Source organism: Oryx dammah, unplaced genomic scaffold, assembly GCF_014754425.2.
Source record: "Oryx dammah isolate SB20612 unplaced genomic scaffold, SCBI_Odam_1.1 HiC_scaffold_14, whole genome shotgun sequence".
NCBI classification, from domain to species: domain Eukaryota; kingdom Metazoa; phylum Chordata; class Mammalia; order Artiodactyla; family Bovidae; genus Oryx; species Oryx dammah.
The window spans coordinates 24,737,664-24,762,256 of record NW_024070198.1 but is presented as its reverse complement, the minus strand read 5'-3'; the positions used below and the strand labels follow the sequence as shown (position 1 = coordinate 24,762,256).

Sequence of the window (24,593 nt, the reverse complement as noted above, 5' to 3'; positions counted from 1 at the left end):
ACCCGCTTCTTTCCTGCCAGCAAGTGCCCTGGAAAGCTCCTTATACCAGTAATCAAAGGTGTGCACAGGAGGACATCTCTTTATCCCTCCCACGGGCTCATTTCCTCCCTGTCTATTTGTTATTTACTCCCACACTTGGACACTTTGAAGAAAGAATCAGGTGTATTCGAGGCCACCCCAACAAAACCAAAACCTACCTAAACCTTGGCCCCTAGAAGGTCAGCTATTACGCCAAATTTACCCTATTTGCTGGCTCCCACCCTGATTGCCACTGCCCAGCATGGAACAAAAGGTCCAATTCAACAGGAAAGCAGCACTAAAATGAGTTTTAAAAGTCAGGGGCCTTGTAGTTTTTGGTCAGACTCATATTTGAGAAGTCTCAATACTTTTATTTTCCAAAAGAAAGAGACACAATAATAAGTGCTTGCACCTGCTGCCTGGGGAGAACCCAAAATGGGGAGGCTGGGGAGAGGAATGAGTCAGGCGGGCCAGGCTACCAGGTGAAAGTGACCGGAGGTCACAGCACATTGTGGGTGTCATAAGGTGAGCAGGAGTCACCGCTTGGCTCAAGCCTCTAATTTGCCAAAGGTCTTAAATTTGGACTTGGGACATCATCTCCAAATGAGGCTGAATAAAGATTCTATGATGAAACTGAAAGCAGATATTTATCATATAACTTGAGATCCCCAAATAGGCTTCTAATGACTGTGACACTTTTTTTAAAAATTTATTCATTTATTTTATTTTTGGCTGGACTGGTCTTCATCTCTACACGCAGGCTTTCTCTGATTGTGGTGTGATGGCTGCTTATTGCAGTGGCTTCTCTTATTGTAGAGCATGGGCTCTAGGGTGTGCAGGCTTTAATAGTTGTGGCTCTCCAGCTCGAGAGCACAGGCTCAGCAGAAGGGCTTAGATGCCCAATGGCATGTGGAATCTTCCTGAACCAGGGATCGAACTCCTGTCCCCTGCATTGGCAGGAAGATTCCTAACCACTGGAACACCAGGGAAGGCCTATGCCTGTGGCTCTTCTGTATGTTTTAATAACACAAGATGCCCGATAAAAAGGAAGAGGTCCAGGTCTCTCAAGGATATTGTGGTGTAAAAGAAAGGCCTCTGAAGGTAGAAAGTTGTTAAGTTGCTCAGTCATGTCTGACATTTTGCAACCGCATGGACTGCAGCACACCAGGCTTCCCTGTCCTTTACCAACTCTGGGAGCTTGCTCAAACTCATGTCCATTGAGCCGGTGGTGCCATCCAACCATTTCACTGTTCCCTTCTTCTCCTGCCTTCAATCTTTCCCAGCATCAGGGTCTTTTCTAATGAGTCAGCTCTTGGAGTTAGGTGGCCAAAGTATTGGAGTTTCAGCATCAGCATCAGTCCTCCCACTGAATATTCAGGACTGATTTCCTGTAGTATTGATGGGTTTGATCTCCTTGCAGTGCAAGGGACTCTCAAGAGTCTTCTCCAACACGACAGTTCAAAAGTATCCGTTCTTTGGCATTCAGCCTCCTTTATGGCCCAACTCTCACATCCAAACATGACTACTGGGAAAACCATAGCTTTGACTAGACCGACCTTTGTTGGCAAAGTAATGTCTCTGCTTTTTAACATGCTGTAAGGAAAAGTGAGAAATGCAAATCCTGAACTTGCTACTTGCTGGTTATCCTTGGTTAAGCAGTAGTACCACTTTTCATCTGTGAAGTGCAAACAAGCTAGTATTTGTCTCTCAGGACTGTCATCAGGATTAAATAAGATTAGATATGAAATATGCTTAGTACATAGTTGAATACATTTTTAAAAACCAAAAATTTTAGTTCTTTTTTTATTATGAAGAGAGAGAAAGAAGGGGATTTAACACTCAGTATCTTTCATACATTCAATTAATAGCAAGTAATGTTGTGCTTTATTGTGGAGAATCAAAAGACCATGATAGCACAAGTCCTACTAGTAAAGTTATACTCTGGACTGACATCACTGTTCATTTTCTCTAAATGCTATAGGTGGTCAGACAAGAAAAAGCATACCTGAGCTGGAATAATCAAGGAGGACTTGAAGATGGAGAAAGTGCTTATGTTTAGCGTGGATGGAGAAGTGTTCTATGAGAGAGGGAATTTTTAAGAAAGAGAGTAAAAACTGTATGTGGATGTTTAGATAGGGAAAGCCCTTGGAAGGTATTATATAATTACATGATAATTGGTGGACATTGATACATCCTTATTTTTTGAACTTAAAACCAGAAAGAATAGACTGAATGAAATTCTCACTTGGTTACTCTTGTGGTAAAACCTGAGAGGGATTTCCCAAATGGTTGAGAGCAACATAATCTTCATGACTAGTGTATTTCTAAATATCAAATGCCCTTATAAAGTATTTCTAAGATTTGGTACAGTCACTCCTCCACTTAAAAAAACTAAAAGTCAAAGGCTTTGCTCCTTGCCCCGTGAATAGAGATCTGCTTCATAACTTTGTTGATTAGTTATAAGGTGGTACCCAATGGCATCCTACTCCAGTACTCTTGCCTGGAAAATCCCATGGATGGAGGAGCCTGGTAGGCGGCAGTCCATGTGGTTGCTAAGAGTCGGACATGACTTAGCAACTTCACTTTCACTTTTTACTTTCATACATTGGAGAAGGAAACGGCAACCCACTCCAGTGTTCTTGCCTGGAGAATCCCAGGGGTGGGGGAGCCTGGTGGGCTGCCTCACAGAGTCGCACAGAGTCGGACATGACTGAGGCGTCTTAGCAGCAAGGTGGTACCATCACACCACTGTGCCAGCCTCATGCCTCCCCATCTAGCAGACGGTGGCTCAAGGGTCTTATTTGGTGAGAAGGAGTGACTTTACATTCACTGATTCGTTTCTTTTGTATTTGGTCAAGGTGTATAGAGAAGCTGCATGCATCAGACACTCCCCGAGGTTCCAGAAACCTGAAAATATAAGTCTGATTCTTGCCCTCAGAGGAATCCCAGGCCAGTGACAGAGACAGAATATATACACAACTGAACATGCTTGGGATCTGTGCTGCACAGAGGCTAATCAGAGAACTTAGGAATTCTGAAAGAGTATGAAGAAGAAACCCCAGCACCCTTAGTCTTCCCAATAGGCTGCATCTCCACCAGGAGTTTTGTAAGGCAAGCTTCTCATCCATCTACATCACTGAGTTTCACAGTGAAGTCCAGCATTTTTCACTGTGTCAAACCTTTGCAAAAGGATCACCTCCTTTGAAGCTTGGATTAAAGTCTTGTCATCTTTGCTTCTCTCCTAGCACTGACTTTATAAAGCTGCAGTAAATGCAAAATGCCAAAGAATGCTCAAACTACCTCACAACTGCACTCATCTCACACGCTAGTAAAATAATGCTCAAAATTCTCCAAGCCAGGCTTCAACATTACGTGAACCATGAATTTCCAGATGTTCAAGCTGGATTTAGAAAAGGCAGAGGAACCAGAGATCAAATTGCCAACATCCATTGGATCATCAAAAAAGCAAGAGAATCCCAGAAAAAAACATCTACTTCTGCTTAATGACTGAGCCAAAGCCTTTGACTGTGTGGACCACAACAAACTCCAGAAAATTCTGAAAGAGATGGGAATACCAGACCACCTGACCTGCCTCTTGAGAAAACTACATGCAGATCAGGAAGGAACACTTAGAACTGGACATGGAATGACAGACTGGTTCCAAATAGGGAAAAGAGTACATCAAGGCTGTATATTGTCACCCTGCTTATTTAACTTATATGCAGAGTACATCATGAGAAATGCTGGGCTGAAAGAAGCACAAGCTGGAATCATGATTGTCGGTAGAAATATCAATGACCTCAGATATGCAGATGACACCACAGTTGTGCCAGAAAGCGAAGAACTAAAGAGCCTCTTGATGAAAGTGAAAGAGGACAATGAAAAAGTTGGCTTAAAACTCAACATTCTGAAAACTAAGATCATGGCATCTGGTCCCATCACTTCATGGCAAATAGACAGGGAAACAGTGGAAACAGTGACAGACTTTATTTTGGGGGGCTTCAAAATCACTGCAGATGGTGATTGCAGCTATGAAATTAAACGATGCTTGCTCCTTGGAAGAAAAGTTATGACCAACCTAGATAGCATATTAAAAAGCAGAGACATTACTTTGCCAACAAAGGTCTGTCTAGTCAAGGCTATGGTTTTTCCAGTAGTCATGTATGGATGTGAGAGTTGGACTATAAAGAAAGCTGAATGCTGAAGAACTGATGCTTTTGAAATGTGGTGTTGGAGAAGACTCTTGAGAGTCCCTTGGACTGCAAGGAGATCCAACCGGTCAATCCTAAAGGAGATCAGTCCTAAGTGTTCATTGGAAGGACTGATGCTGAGGCTGAAAGTCCTATACTTTGGCCACCTGATGCAAAGAACTAACTCATTGGAAAAGACTCTGATGCTGAGAAAGATTGAGGGCAGGAGGTGAAGGGGACAACAGAGGATGAGATGGTTGGATGGTATCACTGACTCGACAGACATGAGTTTGTGTAAGCTCCAGGAACTGGTAATGGACAGGCAGGCCGATGTGCTGCAGTACATGAGGTCGCAGAGTTGGACACGATTGGGCAACTGAAATGCAAGTTAAGCTGAACTGAATTACATTACATTTTTGTTACATTCAGATTTACGAGTGTGTTTTGCTTTTAAGAGTATTAAATATTCAAACTATCCTAAATGTCATGCCTCCTTCCATCTCAGAGAGGAAAGAAAAAAAAAATCCATGATTCTCTCAACTTCCATCCCTTTGGGTATACACATATTGTCAAAATTTTAAAAAGTGAATTAAAATTGTGAACAAAAAGCAAATTCTGCTCTTCAGGTCTTTTCTTAGAGAAATACTCAGGAGATATTTATTTTAAATAACAGCATTGTGTTGGGGAAGACTCTTGAGAGTACCTTGGACTGCAAGGAGATCCAACCAGTCCATTCTAAAGGGGATCAGTCCTGGGTGTTCTTTGGAAGGAATGATTCTAAAGCTGAAACTCCAGTACTTTGGCCACCTCATGCGAAGAGTTGACTCATTAGAAAAGACTCTGATGCTGGGAGGAATTGGGGGCAGGAGGAGAAGGGGACGACCAAGGATGAGATGGCTGGATGGCATCATGGACTCGATGGATGTGAGTTTGAGTGAACTCTGGGAGTTGGTGATAGACAGGAAGGCCTGGCGTGCTGCGATTCATGGGGTCGCAAAGAGTCAGACACGACTGAGCGACTGAACTGAACTGAACTCTCAAATGCAAATAAGTGAAATGGAGCAGACTTCAAGAAACTGTGAAAAAATATTTAGCTTCTAAAAGCCTCCCTTTTCTCACCTGGGGAGTGGGGCTAACCTATTTGTAGGCATAGTGCAGAACAACAGAGTCTGACACTGTTTCCACTGTTTCTCCATCTATTTCCCATGGAGTGATGGGACCAGATGCCATGATCTTCGTTTTCTGAATGTTGAGCTTTAGGCCAACTTTTTCTCTCTCCTCTTTCACTTTCATCAAGAGGCTTTTGAGTTCCTCTTCACTTTCTGCCATAACGGTGGTGTCATCTGCATATCTGAGGTTATTGATATTTCTCCCAGCAATCTTGATTCCAGCTTGTGTTTCTTCCAGTCCAGCGTTTCTCATGATGTACTCTGCATAGAAGTTAAATAAGCAGGGTGACAATATACAGCCTTGACGTACTCCTTTTCCTATTTGGAATCAGTCTGTTGTTCCATGTCCAATTCTAACTGTTGCTTCCTGATCTGCATACAGATTTCTCAAGAGGCAAGTTAGGTGGTCTGGTATTCCCATCTCTTGAAGAATTTTCCAGTTTATTGTGATCCACTCAGTCAAAGGCTTTGGCATAGTCAATAAAGCAGAAATAGATGTTTTTCTGGAACTCTCTTGGCTTTTTCCAGGATCCAGTGGATGTTGGCAATTTGATCCCTGGTTCCTCTGCCTTTTCTAAAACCAGCTTGAACGTCAGGGAGTTCACGGTTCATGTATTGCTGAAGCCTGGCTTGGAGAATTTTGAGCATTACTTTACTAGCATGTGAGATGAGGGCGATTGTGCAGTAGTTTGAACATTCTTTGGCATTGCCTTTCTTTGGAATTGGAATGAAAAGTGACCTTTTCCAGTCCTGTGGCCACTGCTGAGTTTTCCAAATTTGCTGGCATATTGAGTGCAGCACTTTAACAGCATCATCTTTCAGGATTTGAAACAGCTCCACTGGAATTCCATCACCTCCACTAGCTTTGTTCGTAGTGATGCTTTCTAAGGCCCACTTGACTTCACTTTCCAAGATGTCTGGTTCTAGATTAGTGATCACATCATCATGACTATCTGGGTCATGAAGATCTTTTTTGTACAGTTCTTCCATGTATTCTTGCCACCTCTTCTTAATATCTTCTGCTTCTGTTAGGTCCATACCATTTCTGTCCTTTATTGAGCCCATCTTTGCATTAAATGTTCCCTTGGTATCTCTAATTTTCTTGAAGAGATCTCTAGTCTTTCCCATTCTGTTGTTTTCCTCTATATCTTTGCACTGATCGCTGAAAGAAAGCTTTCTTATCTCTTCTTGCTATTCTTTGGAACTCTGCATTTAGATGCCTATATCTTTCCTTTTCTCCTTTGCTTTTCACCTCTCTTCTTTTCACAGCTATTTGTAAGGCCTCCTCAGACAGCCATTTTGCTTTTTTGCATTTCTTTTCCATGGGGATGGTCTTGATCCCTGTCTCCTGGACAATGTCACGAACTTCATTACATAGTTCATCAGGTACTCTATCTATCAGATCTAGGCCCTTAAATCTATTTCTCACTTCCACTGTATAATCATAAGGGATTTGATTTAGGTCATACCTGAATGGTCTAGCGGTTTTCCCTACTTTCTTCAATTTAAGTCTTAATTTGGTAATAAGGAGTTCATGATCTGAGCCACAGTCAGCTCCTGGTCTTGTTTTTGTTGACTGTATAGAGCTTATCTTTATTAGTTTATCTTTATTAGAAGTTCTCTTTCATTTGTAGTGTGTTGAGAGTTTTGTGTTCATGTTTTTATACTCTCACTAGGCTAGCCATGTGAATTTGGTGAAATTCAAGTCTAAGTCAAATTCAAGTTTAAACTACCACATCAGGGTGAGGGAGAAGGAAATAAAATATATTTTGTGCCATGTTGCAATGATCAGAAAGATAGAGATATATGTGTATACATGAGTGTGAATGCATGAGTGAATGCATAAGAAAGCATTCACCACATACCAAAGAAGAAAGAAATCATGCATTTCATTAGTGTATGCAAAATAAAACATCCCCAGTTCAGCTCAGTCTTATGTGCACTTTCTAAATAAAGGGGGAGGAGGGTTAGAGCCAATTCACTGGGTTGAAAGAAGATTCTTTGAACTGTTGAAAAATTGATTTTATTAAAACCTAAAAAATCACACCGAATTAATATATACCATACTTTAACATAAGTGTGGCACATGACGTTTATCCCCGTTTATATTTCTGTCTGCTGAGAAATAGAGTGTTTCCTGCCATATCAGTACACAACGATTTCACATCATCAGCAATTCCAGCCCTCCAAATGTGAATTCTTGAGCTCTAAGAGCACTTAGCATGGAGGAGAATACCCGTGGTCTGGCAGGCACCAGGCTGCAGCCCCTCCCTGTGGTGAGCACTGAGGAACTCAGGATGTGAAAACCACAGGAGACTGGCCCCAGATATGAAAGGAATGATTTCAGTGAGCCCAGACTCTTGTATCTTCCCATATGAAGAAAAGTGCTATATTCTTTAATTTGGGATATCTGGCTTTTCTTTAATTCACAAAATACTTTTGATGTTCAGACTACCTGCCCTTTGTTGCAGAATTCTATATAACCTGACTACTCCCCCCACCTCCTCAGATCAGCTCTCTCAGGGTTACTTGAGATGCTGTCTCCCAGGCGTGATGTCCTAAAAGTTCCCACCGAATAAAACATAACTCTCAACTTTAGGTTGCGAGTATTTTTTAAGTCGATTCTGCTTTTTTCAATTTTTGACAAGAGGCCAGGAATTATATGTGTTTTGCATTTTTAATCTTATAAAATTTCACAGCAATCCTGCACCATAGGCCTTATTCTAATGTGGACCAGAATTCTTGAACTTTCAGAAAATAAGTTTAAGCTTAATGTAAGAAATTACTTTTTTTTAAAAGGGACAGAAACTTTGCTGTTTGTCCAGCAACAGAAAAGGATATGTATTAAGCCCGAGCTCATGGAAGCTGAGGACACACTGTAAGAGGTTATTGGGGAAGGGATTCCTGGATCAGGTAGAAGGTCACACAGGCAGATACCACAGATCACATATATGGCTTAAAAAGGCTGACATGCAATCAAGGCCAGGGCCAGGTTTGTCCTGAAAACTGGTCTGTGGTTCATCTTCTGAGAGCTGCTGTCTTCTCCCCTCTGGCTCCTCTACAACACTCCTTCAAACCCCTCCATCTCATCCTTCCTCCAGTGTTCCAGTTTTGTTTTGTTCTTTGTTTTTCTTCTCAGCAGTAAGAGTAATTTAGAATTCAGGTTTCACCACACTTATGATCACTGAATTTGAATATGTGGCAGTATCTCCCTAAATCTTAAATAGCTTTTCTGTTAAAAAAAAACAATGTACAAACAGTGTGGGTCATCCCTCATCCTTGGATGCTTCAGAGACTTACATTTACTCAAGATTCAAAAAAGAAAAAGGAAGGAAGGCAGGAAGGAAGGAACTCAGTAGACTGACAGGCATAGAGTAACATGTCAATTGCCTTCTAACTCTTTTGAAAATAAAAACAAAGCAAATAAAATATATTCCCCAAAGTGCATGTTTCTATCATACATCTGTGTTTGGCCTCAAAAGTGGTAGATTTCCCAAGGACACAGCTCATGCAGCTTCTTTACTTAATGTATCCTGAATGATATCCTAATGTCAGCATACAGGCCAAACACAATCTCCTTATGTTTGTACATTCTACCCATAACCCTGAGGTGAGCGGGGCAAGGATGAGTGTCCCCAGATAATAGGGAACTGGAGAACAGAGAGGTTAGGGGGTCTTGGTCTCATAGCTAATGGGTAGCAGAATCCAGGACCTCAACTCACAGTATGGTACTTTGATCTGCTGCACTCTTAGGTCACTGTTATTTTCACGGATTATTTGGGTCTATTTATGACCTAGAATATGCTAATCAGTTTTCATATATTTTACATATTTCATGTATATCATATATATAATTTACATATTTAATATATTTTAAGTTGATCATTTTTTTATTGGACAGGAAAGGCCCCCTATGGATACTTTCAGTTTCAGTTTAGTCTTAAGCTGGTACAAAATGATACTTTATCAGTCAAATTCTGTTTAAGATGCATATAGGTGCATGATGTACAAAGGGGTGAAATCCTGGATTACATTGCTAATTTGCAGGGACAATAGAGGTCTTGCTCAGCATGGTATTTCCAGGGCTGAGAAATTTGCCTGGCACACAGTAGGCCATCCCTAAATATTTGCTGAACAGATGAACAAATCGTTTTGCAAATAATTTTTCCAGTTACATTTTTTTCGTGATCTTGACTATGTAAAGGTTTAGTTTTTTTAAAGCTTGCAATCCCTGCAATTCACCACATGAATGCAAAATACCACAATGAGCTATGGAGACTCCTATTCGAATTACACTGAAGATGCCAGGAAATTACGAACAGGAGCCTCAAAATTCATCTCATCAACTCCCATCCCCAGAAAATTCATTCCTGAGAGTTTATTTCAATGAAACGTCTCCCTGGGGACTGAAGGCCTCTCCCCCACTCTTGGAAATAAAGATGGGTATGGCGGTCAGGGAGCTCAGGGCTTTTCATCTTCGCAAGTCATTCAAATGCAGACTGTGGGGGTGGGGCGAGGCCTGCAGGCAGACCCCCGCGGCTGGCGGCCGCAGCACTCACATCCGTCCGCCGTCCGCACCTCCATGTGCACCAGGTCTGACTCCTTATCCAGTCCGGCCACTGACCTGGGGAGGAAAGCAGAGTCAGAAGCTCAGTGACCCAAGGACAGCTGACAACAGTGTGGGGAGGCGTTCGGGGCTGCTACTCAGAAAGCTGCTTTCTAAAGGAGGCCTGTCTTGTACTGAGGACCCACAGAATATGGTGACTCCCAGGCCCTGCAGAGTGGTGGCCTCTGGCAGCTGCCACCTGTAATGGTTACAACTCAGGGGTCCCGGAGCACTGCCAGGGAGTCAGAAACTCTCAAAAACATAGAAACAAAAAGATCACAGAATAATGTGTCCCATAGGAAATCTGGTCTAAACTTCCGCCATTGACCCTCTACCATCTCGTACCTGACGATTTCTGACTTCCTTTCCACCTGAGGTGCCGTATTCCACACCACTTTCTTCTCCCTGGGGAAAGTTGTTAAACCTCCCTTCTGGCTGTTTGCTTCCAGACACTCCTGCCCTCCTGAGTTTGGGCTTATCTACCTTTCCTTACCTCTACCTTGTAAACAATAAACATTTGGTAACAAATATTCAATATCTGGTCTGACACGGACACAATTCTGGTGATAGGAATGGGGAACCTTAGAATTCTATGGCCAACAGCCAGAAAAAGGCAGGCTGAAAATCTTCACAATCTAATCCCTGTGGGCCTGCAACCTTCCACATATAGAGCCCAGTCTTGCGTAAGATACCCAGGTGAGAGTAGGACCCAGAAAGTCAGCTTAGAAAGGCAACACAGACATGAAAACGTTCACATACTAAAGACATTGCAGAACCCACTCTCTCCAGCAAAATTGTACACTTAGTCTTTCTACTCTTATTTTCCATCTCATTCAAAGATTAGTTTTCTGTTTTTTCAGTTCTGAATAGATAAGAGGCAGCAAGTTAGAAAGGAAAAGTCAAATTTAAAATAATAAGAATCAACAGCTGGTACCCAGATAGCAAGACAAATAGAAAACTTATGAAAAACAGATCAAAGAACCCAAAACCCGATCTTCCACACCATAAATCTACTATGCATCTTCTGGTCCTAAGGCCCTAACTGTTATTATATCACAGTTCACTATCTGACATCTGCACCAAGAGGCTGCAGGCAGAGAAAATGGGAAGCAGGGGACTAATGATATCAGTTAACTCAGTTTAAGAAAATAGGGCTGCAAATGACCTATGTTGGGAAAAATAAAATGATTTTTGTTAATGATTATTGTGTTGAATGGAGAAGGCAATGGCAAGTCACTCAAGTACTCTTGGCTGGAAAATCCCATGGACGGAAGAGCCTCGTAGGCTGCAGTCCATGGGGTCTCAAAGCATTGGACACGACTGAGACACTTCACTTTCACTTTTCATTTTCATGCATTGGAGAAGGAAATGGCAACCCACTCCAGTGTTCTTGCCTGGAGAATCCCAGGCATGGCGGAGCCTGGTGGGCTGCCGTCTATGGGGTGGCACAGAGTCGGACACGACTGAAGCAACTTAGCAGCAGCAGCATTGTGTTGAATGGCTAAACTTCAGTTACTTAAAAAGTTCATTTCTGTGGGCTTCCCTGGTGGTCCAGTGGTTGAGAGTCTGCCTGTCAGTGCGGGGAACATGAGTTCAATCCCTGGTCTGGGAGGATCCCACACACTGCCAGGAAACTAGGCCTGTGTACCACAACTACTGAGCCCCACACCCTACGGCCCATGCTCCACAACATAAGAAACCACTGCAATTAGAAGCCCAAGCACTGCACCTAGAGAGTAGCCTCCACTCACTGCAACTGGAGAAAGCCTGTGCTCAGCAACAGAGAAGGCACATTTATGTGAAATAGTTCTTTCCACAAAGAAGCTGAATGAAAGAGGTTTTTACTCTAGTGCTTTATTTTTTGCTTAATGATCATCAATATACTATCTTTTAATTTTTCCTCATCTCATTTGACCTTAAAGCAAAACACTTAAGGTAAGGAGAACAGTTATCATTAGTTATATTTGAGTGAATGGGAAACTGTGGCACAGAGCAATGGACATGTGTCTAAGATAACACAGGAACTAGGCCAGAATTAGACAAACTGATTGACTTAGTTCTCCATCGAGAGCAGCTCCCAGCTGTCTTGACTCACTCCTATCCCTTCTGCCTGCAGTGCCCTTGTATCCAACTCTCTCCCTGCCCCTTTTCTTCTCCAGATACCTCTTACCATTCCTTCACTGCTTAGTTGGCCTCTTCCCTCCAGCAGCGTCCTTCCCTCCAGCAGATAAAGAAGAACTTTCTCTGCTTCCTTACCTTGGTGATTCTTAAACTTGGCTGCTTGTAAGAGTCACTGGGGAGCCTTGGAATATCCAGAATCCTGAATCCCTGCCCCAAACCAATGAAATCAAAACCTTTGGCGTTGGATCAAGTCATCTGCATGTCTTAAAGCTCCGAGATGATTTCCATGCACAGCAAAGTCTTAGAATCACTGCTTTGCATGGTTTAATCACATCACTTCTGCAGTTGCCCTTGTATGTCTTCCACCACTTCAGTTCAGTTCAGCCGCGCAGTCGTGTCCGACTCTTTGTGACCCCATGAATCGCAGCACACCAGGCCTCCCTATCCATCACCAACTCCTGGAGTTCACTCAAACTGATGTCCATCAAGTCGATGATGCCATCCAGCCATCTCATCCTCTGTCATCCCCTTCTCCTCCTGCCCCCAATCCCTCCCAGCATCAGGGTCTTTTCTAATGAGTCAGCTCTTCTCATCAGGTGGCCAAAGTATTGGAGCTTCAGCTTCAGCATCAGTCCTTCCAATGAACACCCAGGACTGATCTCCTTTAGGATGGACTGGTTGGATCTCCTTGCAGTCCAAGGGACTCTCAAACCACTGGAAAAACCATAGCCTTGACTAGACGGACCTTTGTTGGCAAAGTAATGTCTCTGCTTTTCAATATACTATCTAGGTTGGTCATAACTTTCCTTCCAAGGAGTAAGCGTCTTTCAATTTCATGGCTGCAATCATCATCTGCAGTGATTTTGGAGCCCCCCAAAATAAAGTCTGCCACTGTTTCCACTGTTTCTCCATCTATTTCCCATGAAGTGATGGGACGGGATGCCATGATCTTAGTTTTCTGAATGTTGAGCTTTAAGCCAACTTTTTCACTGTCCTCTTTCACTTTCTTCAAGAGGCTTTTTAGTTCCTCTTCACTTTCTGCCATAAGGGTGGTGTCATCTGCATATCTGAGGTTATTGATATTTCTCCCAGCAATCTTGATTCCAGCTTATGCTTCTTCCAGCCCAACATTTCTCATGATGTACTCTGCATATAAGTTAAATAAGCAGGGTGACAATATACAGCCTTGACGTACTCCTTTTCCTATTTGGAACCAGTCCGTTGTTCCATGTCCAATTCTAACCTGCATATAGGCTTCTCAAGAGGCAGGTTAGGTGGTCTGGTATTCCTATTTCTTTCAGAATTTTCCACAGTTTATTGTGATCCACTCAGTCAAAGGCTTTGGCATAGTCAATAAAGCAGAAATAGATATTTTTCTGGAACTCTCTTGCTTTTTCCATGATCCAGCAGATGTTGGCAATTTGATCTCTGGTTCCTCTGCCTTTTCTAAAACCAGCTTGAACATCTGGAAGTTCACGGTTCACGTATTGCTGAAGCCTGGCTTGGAGAATTTTGAGCATTACTTTATTAGTGTGTAAGATGAGTGCAATTGTGCAGTAGTTTGAGCACTCTTTGGCATTGCCTTTCTTTGGGATTGGAATGAAAACTGACCTTTTCCAGTCCTGTGGCCACTGCTGAGTTTTCCAAATTTGCTGGCATATTGAGTGCAGCACTTTCACAGCATCATCTTTCAGGATTTGAAACAGCTCAATTGGAATTCCATCACCTCCACTAGCTTTGTTCGTAGTGATGCTTTCTAAGGCCCACTTGACTTCACATTCCAGGATGTCTGGCTCTAGATGAGTGATCACACCATCGTGATTATCTGGGTCGTGAAGATCTTTTTTGTATAGTTCTGTGTATTCTTGCCACCTCGTCTTAATATCTTCTGCTTCTGTTAGGTCCATACCATTTCTGTCCTTTATCGAGCCCATCTTTGCATGAAATGTTCCCTTGGTATCTCTAATTTTCTTGAAGAGATCTCTAGTCTTTCCCATTCTTTTCCTCTGTTTCTTTGCATTGATCGCTGAGGAAGGCTTTCTTATCTCTCCTTGCTATTCTTTGGAACTATGCATTCAGATGGTTATATCTTTCCTTTTCTCCTTTGCTTTTCACCTCTCTTCTTTTCACAGCTATTTGTAAGGCCTTTTCAGACAGCATTTTGCTTTTTTGCATTTCTTTTCCATGGGGATGGTCTTGATCCCTGTCTCCTGGACAATGTCACGAACTTCATTCCATAGTTCATCAGGCACTCTGTCTATCAGATCTAGTCCCTTAAATCTATTTCTCACTTCCACTGTATAAACATAAGGAATTTGATTTAGGTCATACCTGAATGTTCTAGTGGTTTTCCCTACTTTCTTCAATTTAAGTCTGAATTTGGCAGTAAGGAGTTCATGATCTGAGCCACAGTCAGCTCCCGATCTTGTTTTTGCTGACTGTATAGAGCTTCTCCATCTTTGGCTGCAAAGAATATAATCAGTCTGATTTCGGTGTTGACCATCTGGTGATGTCCATCTGTAGAGTCTTCTCTTGTGTTGTTGAAGAGAGAGCTTGTTATGACCAGTGCATTACTTAGATACAAATTTCAAAGAAGTAGGATTCTTTTTTTTTTTTAATCCTTGGTGACATCCTTGGTAGACCATCAACAAATATGTTTTGAATAAATGATTACAACACTTTTCACTCAGGCAAAACTTCATAAGGCCCCGAGTAAGCCCCGAGCTCACTTTTGGGTCTTAAAGAAAACTTTTCTTAGGCTCAAACAAGATCTCAGTTTCCTGTCTATGTCCCAGATCATTTTTTATCATGAAAATTACTCAACTGGTGAGAAAACAGAAAAAAATCTACACAGACCTGAATAACATGTGAAGTGGTTTCTTTCTGGGAATATTTAGTTTTATAACAATTACCAAACTCAGCATCATCACACAAGGATCATTTGAAACCCTAAAGGGGAAAGATAGGAATTCTTCAATATTGAGAGTTCTTGATCTGAGCAAGGACCAAGGACACAGGGCACAAAAGGACATAAGAAGCCACAGCCAAGCCTCCAGGGAAGAAACTGAAACTTCATGTGGCACCTGGAACCACATGCTCACAGGTGCTATGATGGAAGTGCAACTGTTACTGATGGAAATACCTGAAAAAGGCCAAGCGGCTTTCACACTTATTTATGAATTCTCTGTTCATATACAGTCTGCAAGTTCTAACATGTGCAATAGATCAAACAGGAACTTATCAGGAACCAGGAGTGGCTCACCCAGACAACCATGCCCAAGAGAGCTGGGCGCAACAACTGTGAAACCATGATCTCGTTTAGCCCCTTCACTAAGCAGATGAGAAAACTGAGCTTCACACAAATGTCCGAAGACACACAGTTAGCCAGTGTCACTTGGCTCTAAAACCCAGTTTAGAACTTCAGGACAGCCTCTTTGTAGCACATGGGCTGCCATGAGGAAGTGACAGAGCTAAACTCTGGTGTGTTTTTCTCTCCTTGTGGATGTGAATTCTAGAGAAAAAATCTTCCCCAGAAATAAGAACACTGGATATTGGTGTGTGCATGAGGGAGGTATTGAGGGGACAAAGGACAAATGCTTGACAAACTGATTTGCTAGACTGTTGAATTTCAAGATAATCTTGTCTCAACACATTTCTCCAGCTCACACCACCAACATTCTCGTCCTTGATGTTTTGGCTCAAACTGCCCCTCCACCTGGAATTTTCCTTCTGTCTCACTCTGCATATTCCCCACTTATGGTACAACTCAATACCACTTCCCATGAAAGCCTCCTGATCTTGACTAAACATTATAATGCCATGAGAAACTGTCTAAAAATACTGAATACCAATGCACAGGTCCCAATCCCGTAAATTCTGGTTTCATTGGTCTGGAGCAATAGTCCTCTCACATTTTAGCTACATCAGAATCTTTTTATTAAAACAGATGCTAGGCTCAGCCTTCAGAGTTTTGTATTTGAGAGGTCTGGGGTAGGGCTCAATAATTTGCATTCTTAGCAAACACATAAAACATATGATGTTGATAGTCAAGGAACACACTCTGAGAACCACTACCCTGGAGTATCATCCAGGAATCAATAGCTTTTAGATGCTCATGGGTGATAAGTATGTACAGTCAGAGTTGAAAATCACTCATTAGAGATTGAAATGCAACCTTCACAAACCAAGCTGAAATATCCCTTCCTTTTTATATATCAGTGGGGTAGTTAAAAGCATACATTCTGGAATCAGACACTCCGAGTCAGAGTCTCGGCTCCATCACTCAGTTGCCGTGGGGTCACAGGCAAGTAACTCAATCTCTCCTTGCTGCATTTTTCTAATCTGCACACTGGGGATATCATAATAGCACCCTTTTCAATGTTTTTATGAGAACTAAATGCATGTAAACATTTCAAATAGAGGCAAAAATCAACACCTAACTCTATGTAATGCTTACTAATATAGAGCTCACATTATGTGGAACTAATATTTTTTAAGTGTAATATTTATTGAGCATCTAATGTACCAAAAATGTTATCATCATCATTTTTTTGGTCATGTGGCATGTGGGATCTTTGTTCCCCAACCAGGAATCGAACCCACGCTCCCTGTAGTGCAAGCACAGAGTGCTAACCACTGGGCCTGCAGGAAAGGCCCCTTTTATTATTAATTTAATATGCCGTCTCTCTTAATTCTTAAACAAACTTTTGAAATTAGCAGTATAATTTTTTTTTCAGATGAGGAAATGAAAATTTTGAGATGCAAATTTCCTAATCATTGGTACAGAATGAGAAAGAGATGGATCTTAGATTCATACATAATTTGCTTTATGTCACCATCAATTATCTGTGTACCTCAATTTTTTTCTCCTTCTTTATTGTACTGTCCCTAAAGATAGGATTTAGATCTGATTAAATTATCTTTCCACTAGCACCTAGCATTGTGCCTTCTTGCTCTGTATTATTAAATATTGCCTGAGTAGATAGATGAACACAAAAACCAAAGTAGTAATAACCCCAACAGTATGTTTAGGATAAATGTTGAAAACGGTTCCATAATATGGTGGAACAGATTTCATCTGTTTAATTAATCTCTAGGCAATTAAGTAAATAAAGTCTTCATTTTCCATTATTATGCTGTTTTCACCATTTATCCTCAAAGCAATATTGAATCTGTCAAACACAGTCATCTGTGATTTGCTTGACAAATGCACGACCATCCTTTGAAAACAGTAGGGCCACAAAAATCCAGGGATCTTATCTAGCTCAAATGAACACGGCTCCTCTAGTGGGCACTCTGGGAGCTCTCCTCCTACATCACAATAATCCCTGCCTCAGTCAGCTGCTGGCTCCTCCCAGAGCCACAGATTTCTAGGTGTAGAACCCTATGCCCCTGTTGTACTATATGGCTCTGTCCCTGTCTATAGCTGATTAGACCAGAGTAGATCCTCACCAAAGCTGGTTCAAAGACATGTTTCCCAGACTCTAAGACTGCCTTGAGAAACTGTAGCATGAGACTCAGAGAAACTTGTCTTGGACACCTTCAACTATTTAGCCAGAAAGAAGAGAGAAGCAGAGATGAGAGGAAAAAAAGAAAGAAAGAAGGCACTTTGTGAGGTTACGGGATAGGGACCTTTGTGAGATCTAAATGCATTCCCTTTCTGGGATTCTATTAATGTCTCTCTCTCTCTTTCTCTTTATCTCTCTCTCTCTCTCAATAAGCACAGAGATCAAACCAGTCAATCTTAAAGGAAATTAACCCTAAAATATTCACTGGATGTGGAGAAGGCAATGGCACCCCACTCCAGTACTCTTGCCTGGAAAATGGCATGGATGGAGGAGCCTGGTAGGCTACAGTCCATGGGGTTGCTAAGAGTCGGACACGACTGAGTGACTTGACTTCACTTCACTTCACTTTCACTCGTGCTGAAGCTGAAGCTCCAATATTTTGGCCACCTGATGTAAAGAACTAACTCAATGGAAAAGACCCTGATGCTGGGAAAGATTGAGACAGGAGGAGAAGGGGACAACAGAGGATAAGGTGGTTGGATGGTATCACCAACTCGATGGACATGAGTTTCAACAAGCTCTGTGAGATGGTGAAAGATAGGGAAGTTTCACATGTTGTAGTCCATGGGGCCACAGACAGTCGGACATGACTGAGCAAGTGAACAACAACAAAATTAGTTAGTGTTTCCCATACCCAGAATCATCATTAATATGCTCTCTAAAAGTTGCTCAACATGTGCAGAGCCATTTCTGGACATAAGGGTTAGCTACTGTCCCTTCAGCATTCTGGTTCTCCCAGAAAATTAAAAGGGCTACTGATTACTGTATCAGTATCTCTCTAACAATAGGCTATGTTCTACTGGTGGACTGCAAAATGCATCTAGCGGAACAAACCCCAATTATCTTTTATAAAATATAGAATGGAAGTATCAGAGAGCTTCTCATGTGATAGACTAAGTATTTTTCATAACATGTAAAGATATATAAGAAGATATAGGTTTATCCAGGGACATAAGTATAGCATTCCTTACCAGAGGAGCAGTATTGAAGGAAGGGAGGGAGGAAGGGAAAGAGAGAGAAAAGGAAGGAGGAAGGAAGGGAGGGGCCAGGGAGGAAGGAAGGAAAGAGAAACTACATGGTCTGATTTAATATAATACCTTTCTAAATTCTAAATGGCTAGAATGAAATTCAGCAGTCACATGAACTATTTTCAGGACAAGGCATACACACATCAGGAGGTCACTTGCAACAGATGAGGAGTTTGAACTCAACTGAAAAATCTCAGTGAACCATAGCTAATATCATGCTCATGCTGGCAGTAGCGATTTGAAGCTAAGCTTTGGTCACTGGGGTTTGTGCTTGTGCTAATATAGTGACAATCCATGAGGTTTTACCTGAATACAACTGAATAGCTGGTCTGCTAGGAATACAATCAGTAATCACTTTGCAAGTACTGAATACTCACTATGTGTGAGCACTTAGGAAGCTGCCAACTAGTCTACCACACAGCCCATTTGTTTTCTACATACATATGGGCTATAGATTAGCATAGCTCTAGAAAACAAGATCATGTCATATGATCACAGCTTAAGGAAAGGTTGCTCATAGAAAACTATTTGAGCCTATTAAACAGACCAAGCACATTGCCTCATTTGTAGAGGGACTGCAGAGAACAGGCAATGCTCTTATTCCCAGCCTTTAGATTTTGGAATGTTCATTCTCAGACCCCACTACCTATCTCCTGAGAGTACCTTTAATAGGTATTTATGGGGTAACACACAGAGGGAATTTCAGTCTTGTTGGAAAGGTGCAGTGGATCAGGTAGGGTTTCACAGCGACGGGGATAAAAGGAGCAAGCTTGAAGAATATGTGGGATTGGAAAGCCAGAAAGGAGAGACTGATGATATGGCCCAAGGCATGATGGTGCAAACAGACATGATGGGGAGGAGAATACTGAGCAGCAGTCATAAGAGACCACTTTGGAGACAGAATAAGAAAGGATCTGAAGTCAGTGAAAAGCCACCATGCCAGGAATTACGAATTGCTGCCTGCAAACTAAAATCTGTGACATTCCATAACACTGGACAAATCCCTGTCTTTCTGTAGGTACATTCACTCTATTTCTTTAGAAGTTAATTTCTATTAAAACATCTTTTATAAACTGTTACTTAGAAAGTCTATACTTTTAAAAAACGTTTTATTGGGAGATTGGGACTGACATATACACACTACTATGTATAATAAAATAGATAATAAGAACCAGCCATACATCACAGGGAACTCTACTCAATACTCTATAATAACCTATATGAGAAAAGAATCTTTTAAAAAAGAGGATATATGTATATGTGTAACTGATTCACTTTGCTGTCCAGCAGGAACTAACACAATATTGCAAATCAACTGTAAGTAAAATGTTAGTCGCTCAGTCACATCTTTTTGCAACCCCATGGACTATAGCCTGCCAGACTCCTCTGTCCATGTGATTCTCCAGGCAAGAATATGAGAGTGGGTAGCCATCCCCCTCTCTAGGGGATTTCCCTGACCCAGGGATTGAACCTGGGGCTCCTACATTGCAGGCAGATTCTTTACCATCTGAGCCACCAGGGACAACTGGATCAACTGTACTCCAATACAACTTTTTAAAACTTAGAACAACCTAATAATGTTGCTTTATCTTTATTTTTATTTTTGGTTTTTATGGGATATGCTTAACATATCACAACATGTGTTGTGTGACCCCCAAATGGCAGTGCATTGTGGGGATCCTCTCATGTCCTCATTCACTGAGGTCCTGAGCCAACACCTGAAACTTCCCAAATGCTTCTTGTGTGTCCAGCATGGACCCCAGCAGAAAAATGAGAGTCAGGGGCCAGATGTAGTGGAGGGGTTAGAAAGTGGAGTAGGATATAATTTGAGAGAGAAATAGGTAATAAATATATAATAAAGATGTAGAGATCAGTTAAACAAAACAATTCAGTTCAGTTCAGTCGCTCAGTCGTGTCTGACTCTTTGCAACCCCATGGACTGCAGCACGCAAGGCTTCCCTATCCATCACCAACTCCCAGAGCTTACTCAAACTCATGTCCATAGAGTCGGCCATGCCATCCAACCATCTCATCCTCTGTTATCTCTTCTCCTCCCGCCTTCAATCTTCCCTAGCATCAAGGTCTTTTCCAGTGTGTCAGTTCTTCACATCAGGTGGCCAAAGTATTGGAGTTTCAACTTCAGTATCAATACTTCCAATGAATACTCAGGACTGATTTCCTACAGGATTGACTGGTTTGATCACCTTGCAGTCCAAGGGACTCTCAAGAGTCTTCTCCAACACCACAGTTCAAAACCATCAATTCTTTGGTGCTCAGCTTTCTTTATGGTCCAACTCTCACATCCATATACGACTACTGGAAAAAACATAACTTTGACTAGACAGATCTTTGTTGGCAAAGTAATGTCTCTGCTTTTTATTTTTTTAATTTTTTTTTTACTTTTATTTTTTTATTTTTATTTATTTATTTATTTATTTTTTATTTTACTTTACAATTCTGTATTGGTTTTGCCATACATTGACATGAATCCACCACGGGTGTACATGCATTCCCAAACCTGAACCCCCCTCCCACCCCCCCTCCCCACAACATCTCTCTGGGTCATCCCCGCGTACCAGCCCCAAGCGTGCCATATCCTGCATCGGACAAAGACTGGCAAAATATAACCTTGATAAATTCAAAAAAATCGAAATCATTCCAAGCATCTTTTCTGACCATAATGCACTAAGATTAGATCTCAATTACAGGAGGAAAACTATTAAAAATTCCAACATATGGAGGCTGAACAACACGCTTCTGAATAACCAACAAATCACAGAAGAAATCAAAAAAGAAATCAAAATATGCATAGAAACTAATGAAAATGAAAACACAACAACCCAAAACCTGTGGGACACTATAAAAGCAGTGCTAAGAGGAAAGTTCATAGCAATACAGGCATACCTCAAGAAACAAGAAAAAAGTCAAATAAACAACCTAACTCTATACCTAAAGCAACTAGAAAAGGAAGAATTGGAGAACCCCAGAGTTAGCAGAAGGAAAGAAATCTTAAAAATTAGGGCAGAAATAAATGCAAGAAACAAAAGAGACCATAGCAAAAATCAACAAAGCCAAAAGCTGGTTCTTTGAAAGGATAAATAAAATTGACAGACCATTAGCCAGACTCATCAAGAAGCAAAGAGAGAAAAACCAAATCAATAAAATTAGAAATGAAAATGGAGAGATCACAACAGATAACACAGAAATACAAAGGATCATAAGAGACTACTATCAGCAATTATATGCCAATAAAATGGACAACGTGGAAGAAATGGACAAATTCTTAGAAAAGTACAATTTTCCAAAACTGAACCAGGAAGAAATAGATAATCTTAACAGACCCATCACAAGCACGGAAATTGAAACTGTAATCAGAAATCTTCCAACAAACAAAAGCCCAGGTCCAGACGGCTTCACAGCTGAATTCTACCAAAAATTTCGAGAAGAGTTAACACCTATCCTACTCAAACTCTTCCAGAAAATTGCAGAAGAAGGGAAACTTCCAAACTCATTCTATGAGGCCACCATCACCCTAGTACCAAAACCTGACAAAGATACTACAAAAAAAGAAAACTACAGGCCAATATCACTGATGAACATAGATGCAAAAATCCTCAACAAAATTCTAGCAATCAGAGTCCAACAACACATTAAAAAGATTGTACACCATGACCAAGTGGGCTTTATCCCAGGGATGCAAGGATTCTTCAACATCCGCAAATCAATCAATGTAATTCACCACATTAACAAATTGAAAAATAAAAGCCATATGATTATCTCAATAGATGCAGAGAAGGCCTTTGACAAAATTCAACATCCATTTATGATAAAAACTCTCCAGAAAGCAGGAATAGAAGGAACATACCTCAACATAATAAAAGCTATATATGACAAACCCACAGCAAACATTATCCTCAATGGTGAAAAATTGAAAGCATTTCCCCTAAAGTCAGGAACAAGACAAGGGTGCCCACTTTCACCACTTCTATTCAACATAGTTCTGGAAGTTTTAGCCACAGCAATCAGAGCAGAAAAAGAAATAAAAGGAATCCAAATTGGAAAAGAAGAAGTAAAACTCTCACTGTTTGCAGATGACATGATCCTCTACATAGAAAACCCTAAAGACTCTACCAGAAAATTACTAGAGCTAATTAATGAATATAGTAAAGTTGCAGGATATAAAATCAACACACAGAAATCCCTTGCATTCCTATACACTAATAATGAGAAAGTAGAAAAAGAAATTAAGGAAACAATTCCATTCACCATTGCAACAAAAAGAATAAAATACTTAGGAATATATCTACCTAAAGAAACTAAAGACCTATATATAGAAAACTATAAAACACTGATGAAAGAAATCAAAGAGGACACTAATAGATGGAGAAATATACCATGCTCATGGATCAGAAGAATCAATATAGTGTCTCTGCTTTTTAATATGCTGTCTAGGTTGGTCATAACTTTCCTTCCAAGTAGCAAGCATCTTTTAATTTCATGGCTGCAGTCACTATCCACAGGCAGTGATTTTTAAGCACAAAAAAATAAAGTCAGCCACTGTTTCCATTGTTTCCCCATCTATTTGCCATGAAGTGATGGCATCAGATGCCATAATCTTAGTTTTTTGAATGTTGAGTTTTAAGCCAACTTTTTCATTGTCCTCTTTCACTTTCATCAGGAGGCTCTTTAGTTCTTCTTCACTTTTTGCCATAAGGGTGGTGTCATCTGCACATCTGAGGTTATTGATATTTTTCCAGGCTCTCTTGATTCCAGCTTGCGTTTACCCAGCCTGGCATTCTGCATGGTGTATTCTGCATACAAGTTAAGTAAGCAGGGTGACAATATACAGCCTTGATGTACTCCTTTCCCAGTTTGGAACCAGTCTGTTGCTCCATGTCCAGTTCTAACTGTTGCTTCTTGACCTGAATATAGATTTCTCAGGAGGCAGGTAAGGTGATCTGGTATTCCCATCTCTTCAAGAATTTTCCACAGTTTTTTGTGACCCACACAGTCAAAGGCTTTGGCATAGTCAATAAAGCAGAAGTAGATGTTTTTCTGGAACTCTCTTGCTTTTTTGATGATCCAGTGGATGTTGGCAATTTGATCTCTGGTTCCTCTGTCTTTTCTAAAACCAGCTTGAACATCTGGAAGTTCACCAGTCACATACTGTTGAAGCCTGGCTTGGAGAATTTTGAGCATTACTTTGCTAGCATGTGAATGAGTGCAATTGTGTGGTAGTTTGAACATTCTTTGGCATTGCCTTTCTTTGGGATTGAAATGAAAACTGACCTTTTCCAGTCCTGTGGCCACTGCTGAGTTTTCCAAGTTTGCTGGCATATTGAGTACAGCACTTTCACAGCATCATCTTTTAGGATTTGAAACAGCTCAAAGACAATTAGGAAGGAACAAAAGTCTCACCGCGGGCTGGGGGACTGGAGAAGGAGAGAGTGGGACACATAGGGAAAGTAGCATGGAAACATATAGATTACCATATGTAAAATAGACAGCCAGTGGGAATTTGCTGGGTGACTTAGGGAACTCAAACCAGGGCTCTGTGACAACCTAGAGGAGTGGGATGGGGTGGGAGCTGGGACAAAGGTTCAGGAGAGAGGGGACATATGCATACCTATGGCTGATACATGATGATGTAAGGCAGAAACCAATACAATATTGTAAAGCAATTATCCTTCAATTAAAAGTAAATAATTTTTTAATGAGAAAAATAACTTTATCTTATTAAAAAAAGAAGTCTCACTGCCCTACATTTCCTAAACTGGAGTCTGGGATGACACAGTCAGTGTTTATTGGGGTTGCCTGATTACACTAGGTATTATTTTTAACTCATAATCTGTTTTTAGGACAAGAACTTGTCTCTTCTATGTCCAGTGGTTAGG

The 24,593-nt window shown here is 41.1% G+C and overlaps 1 protein-coding gene across 1 annotated transcript in view; it reads right to left on the bottom strand.

The window, feature by feature from the left end:
* SORCS3 (sortilin related VPS10 domain containing receptor 3) overlaps positions 1-24,593 on the bottom strand; it is a 632,959-nt gene that overhangs the window by 166,127 nt on the left and 442,239 nt on the right. Inside the window, exon 6 of the mRNA XM_040254391.1 lies at positions 9,937-10,001. Within this exon, the coding sequence (XP_040110325.1) occupies positions 9,937-10,001 (65 nt within the window). The remainder of the gene's footprint in view (positions 1-9,936; positions 10,002-24,593) is intronic.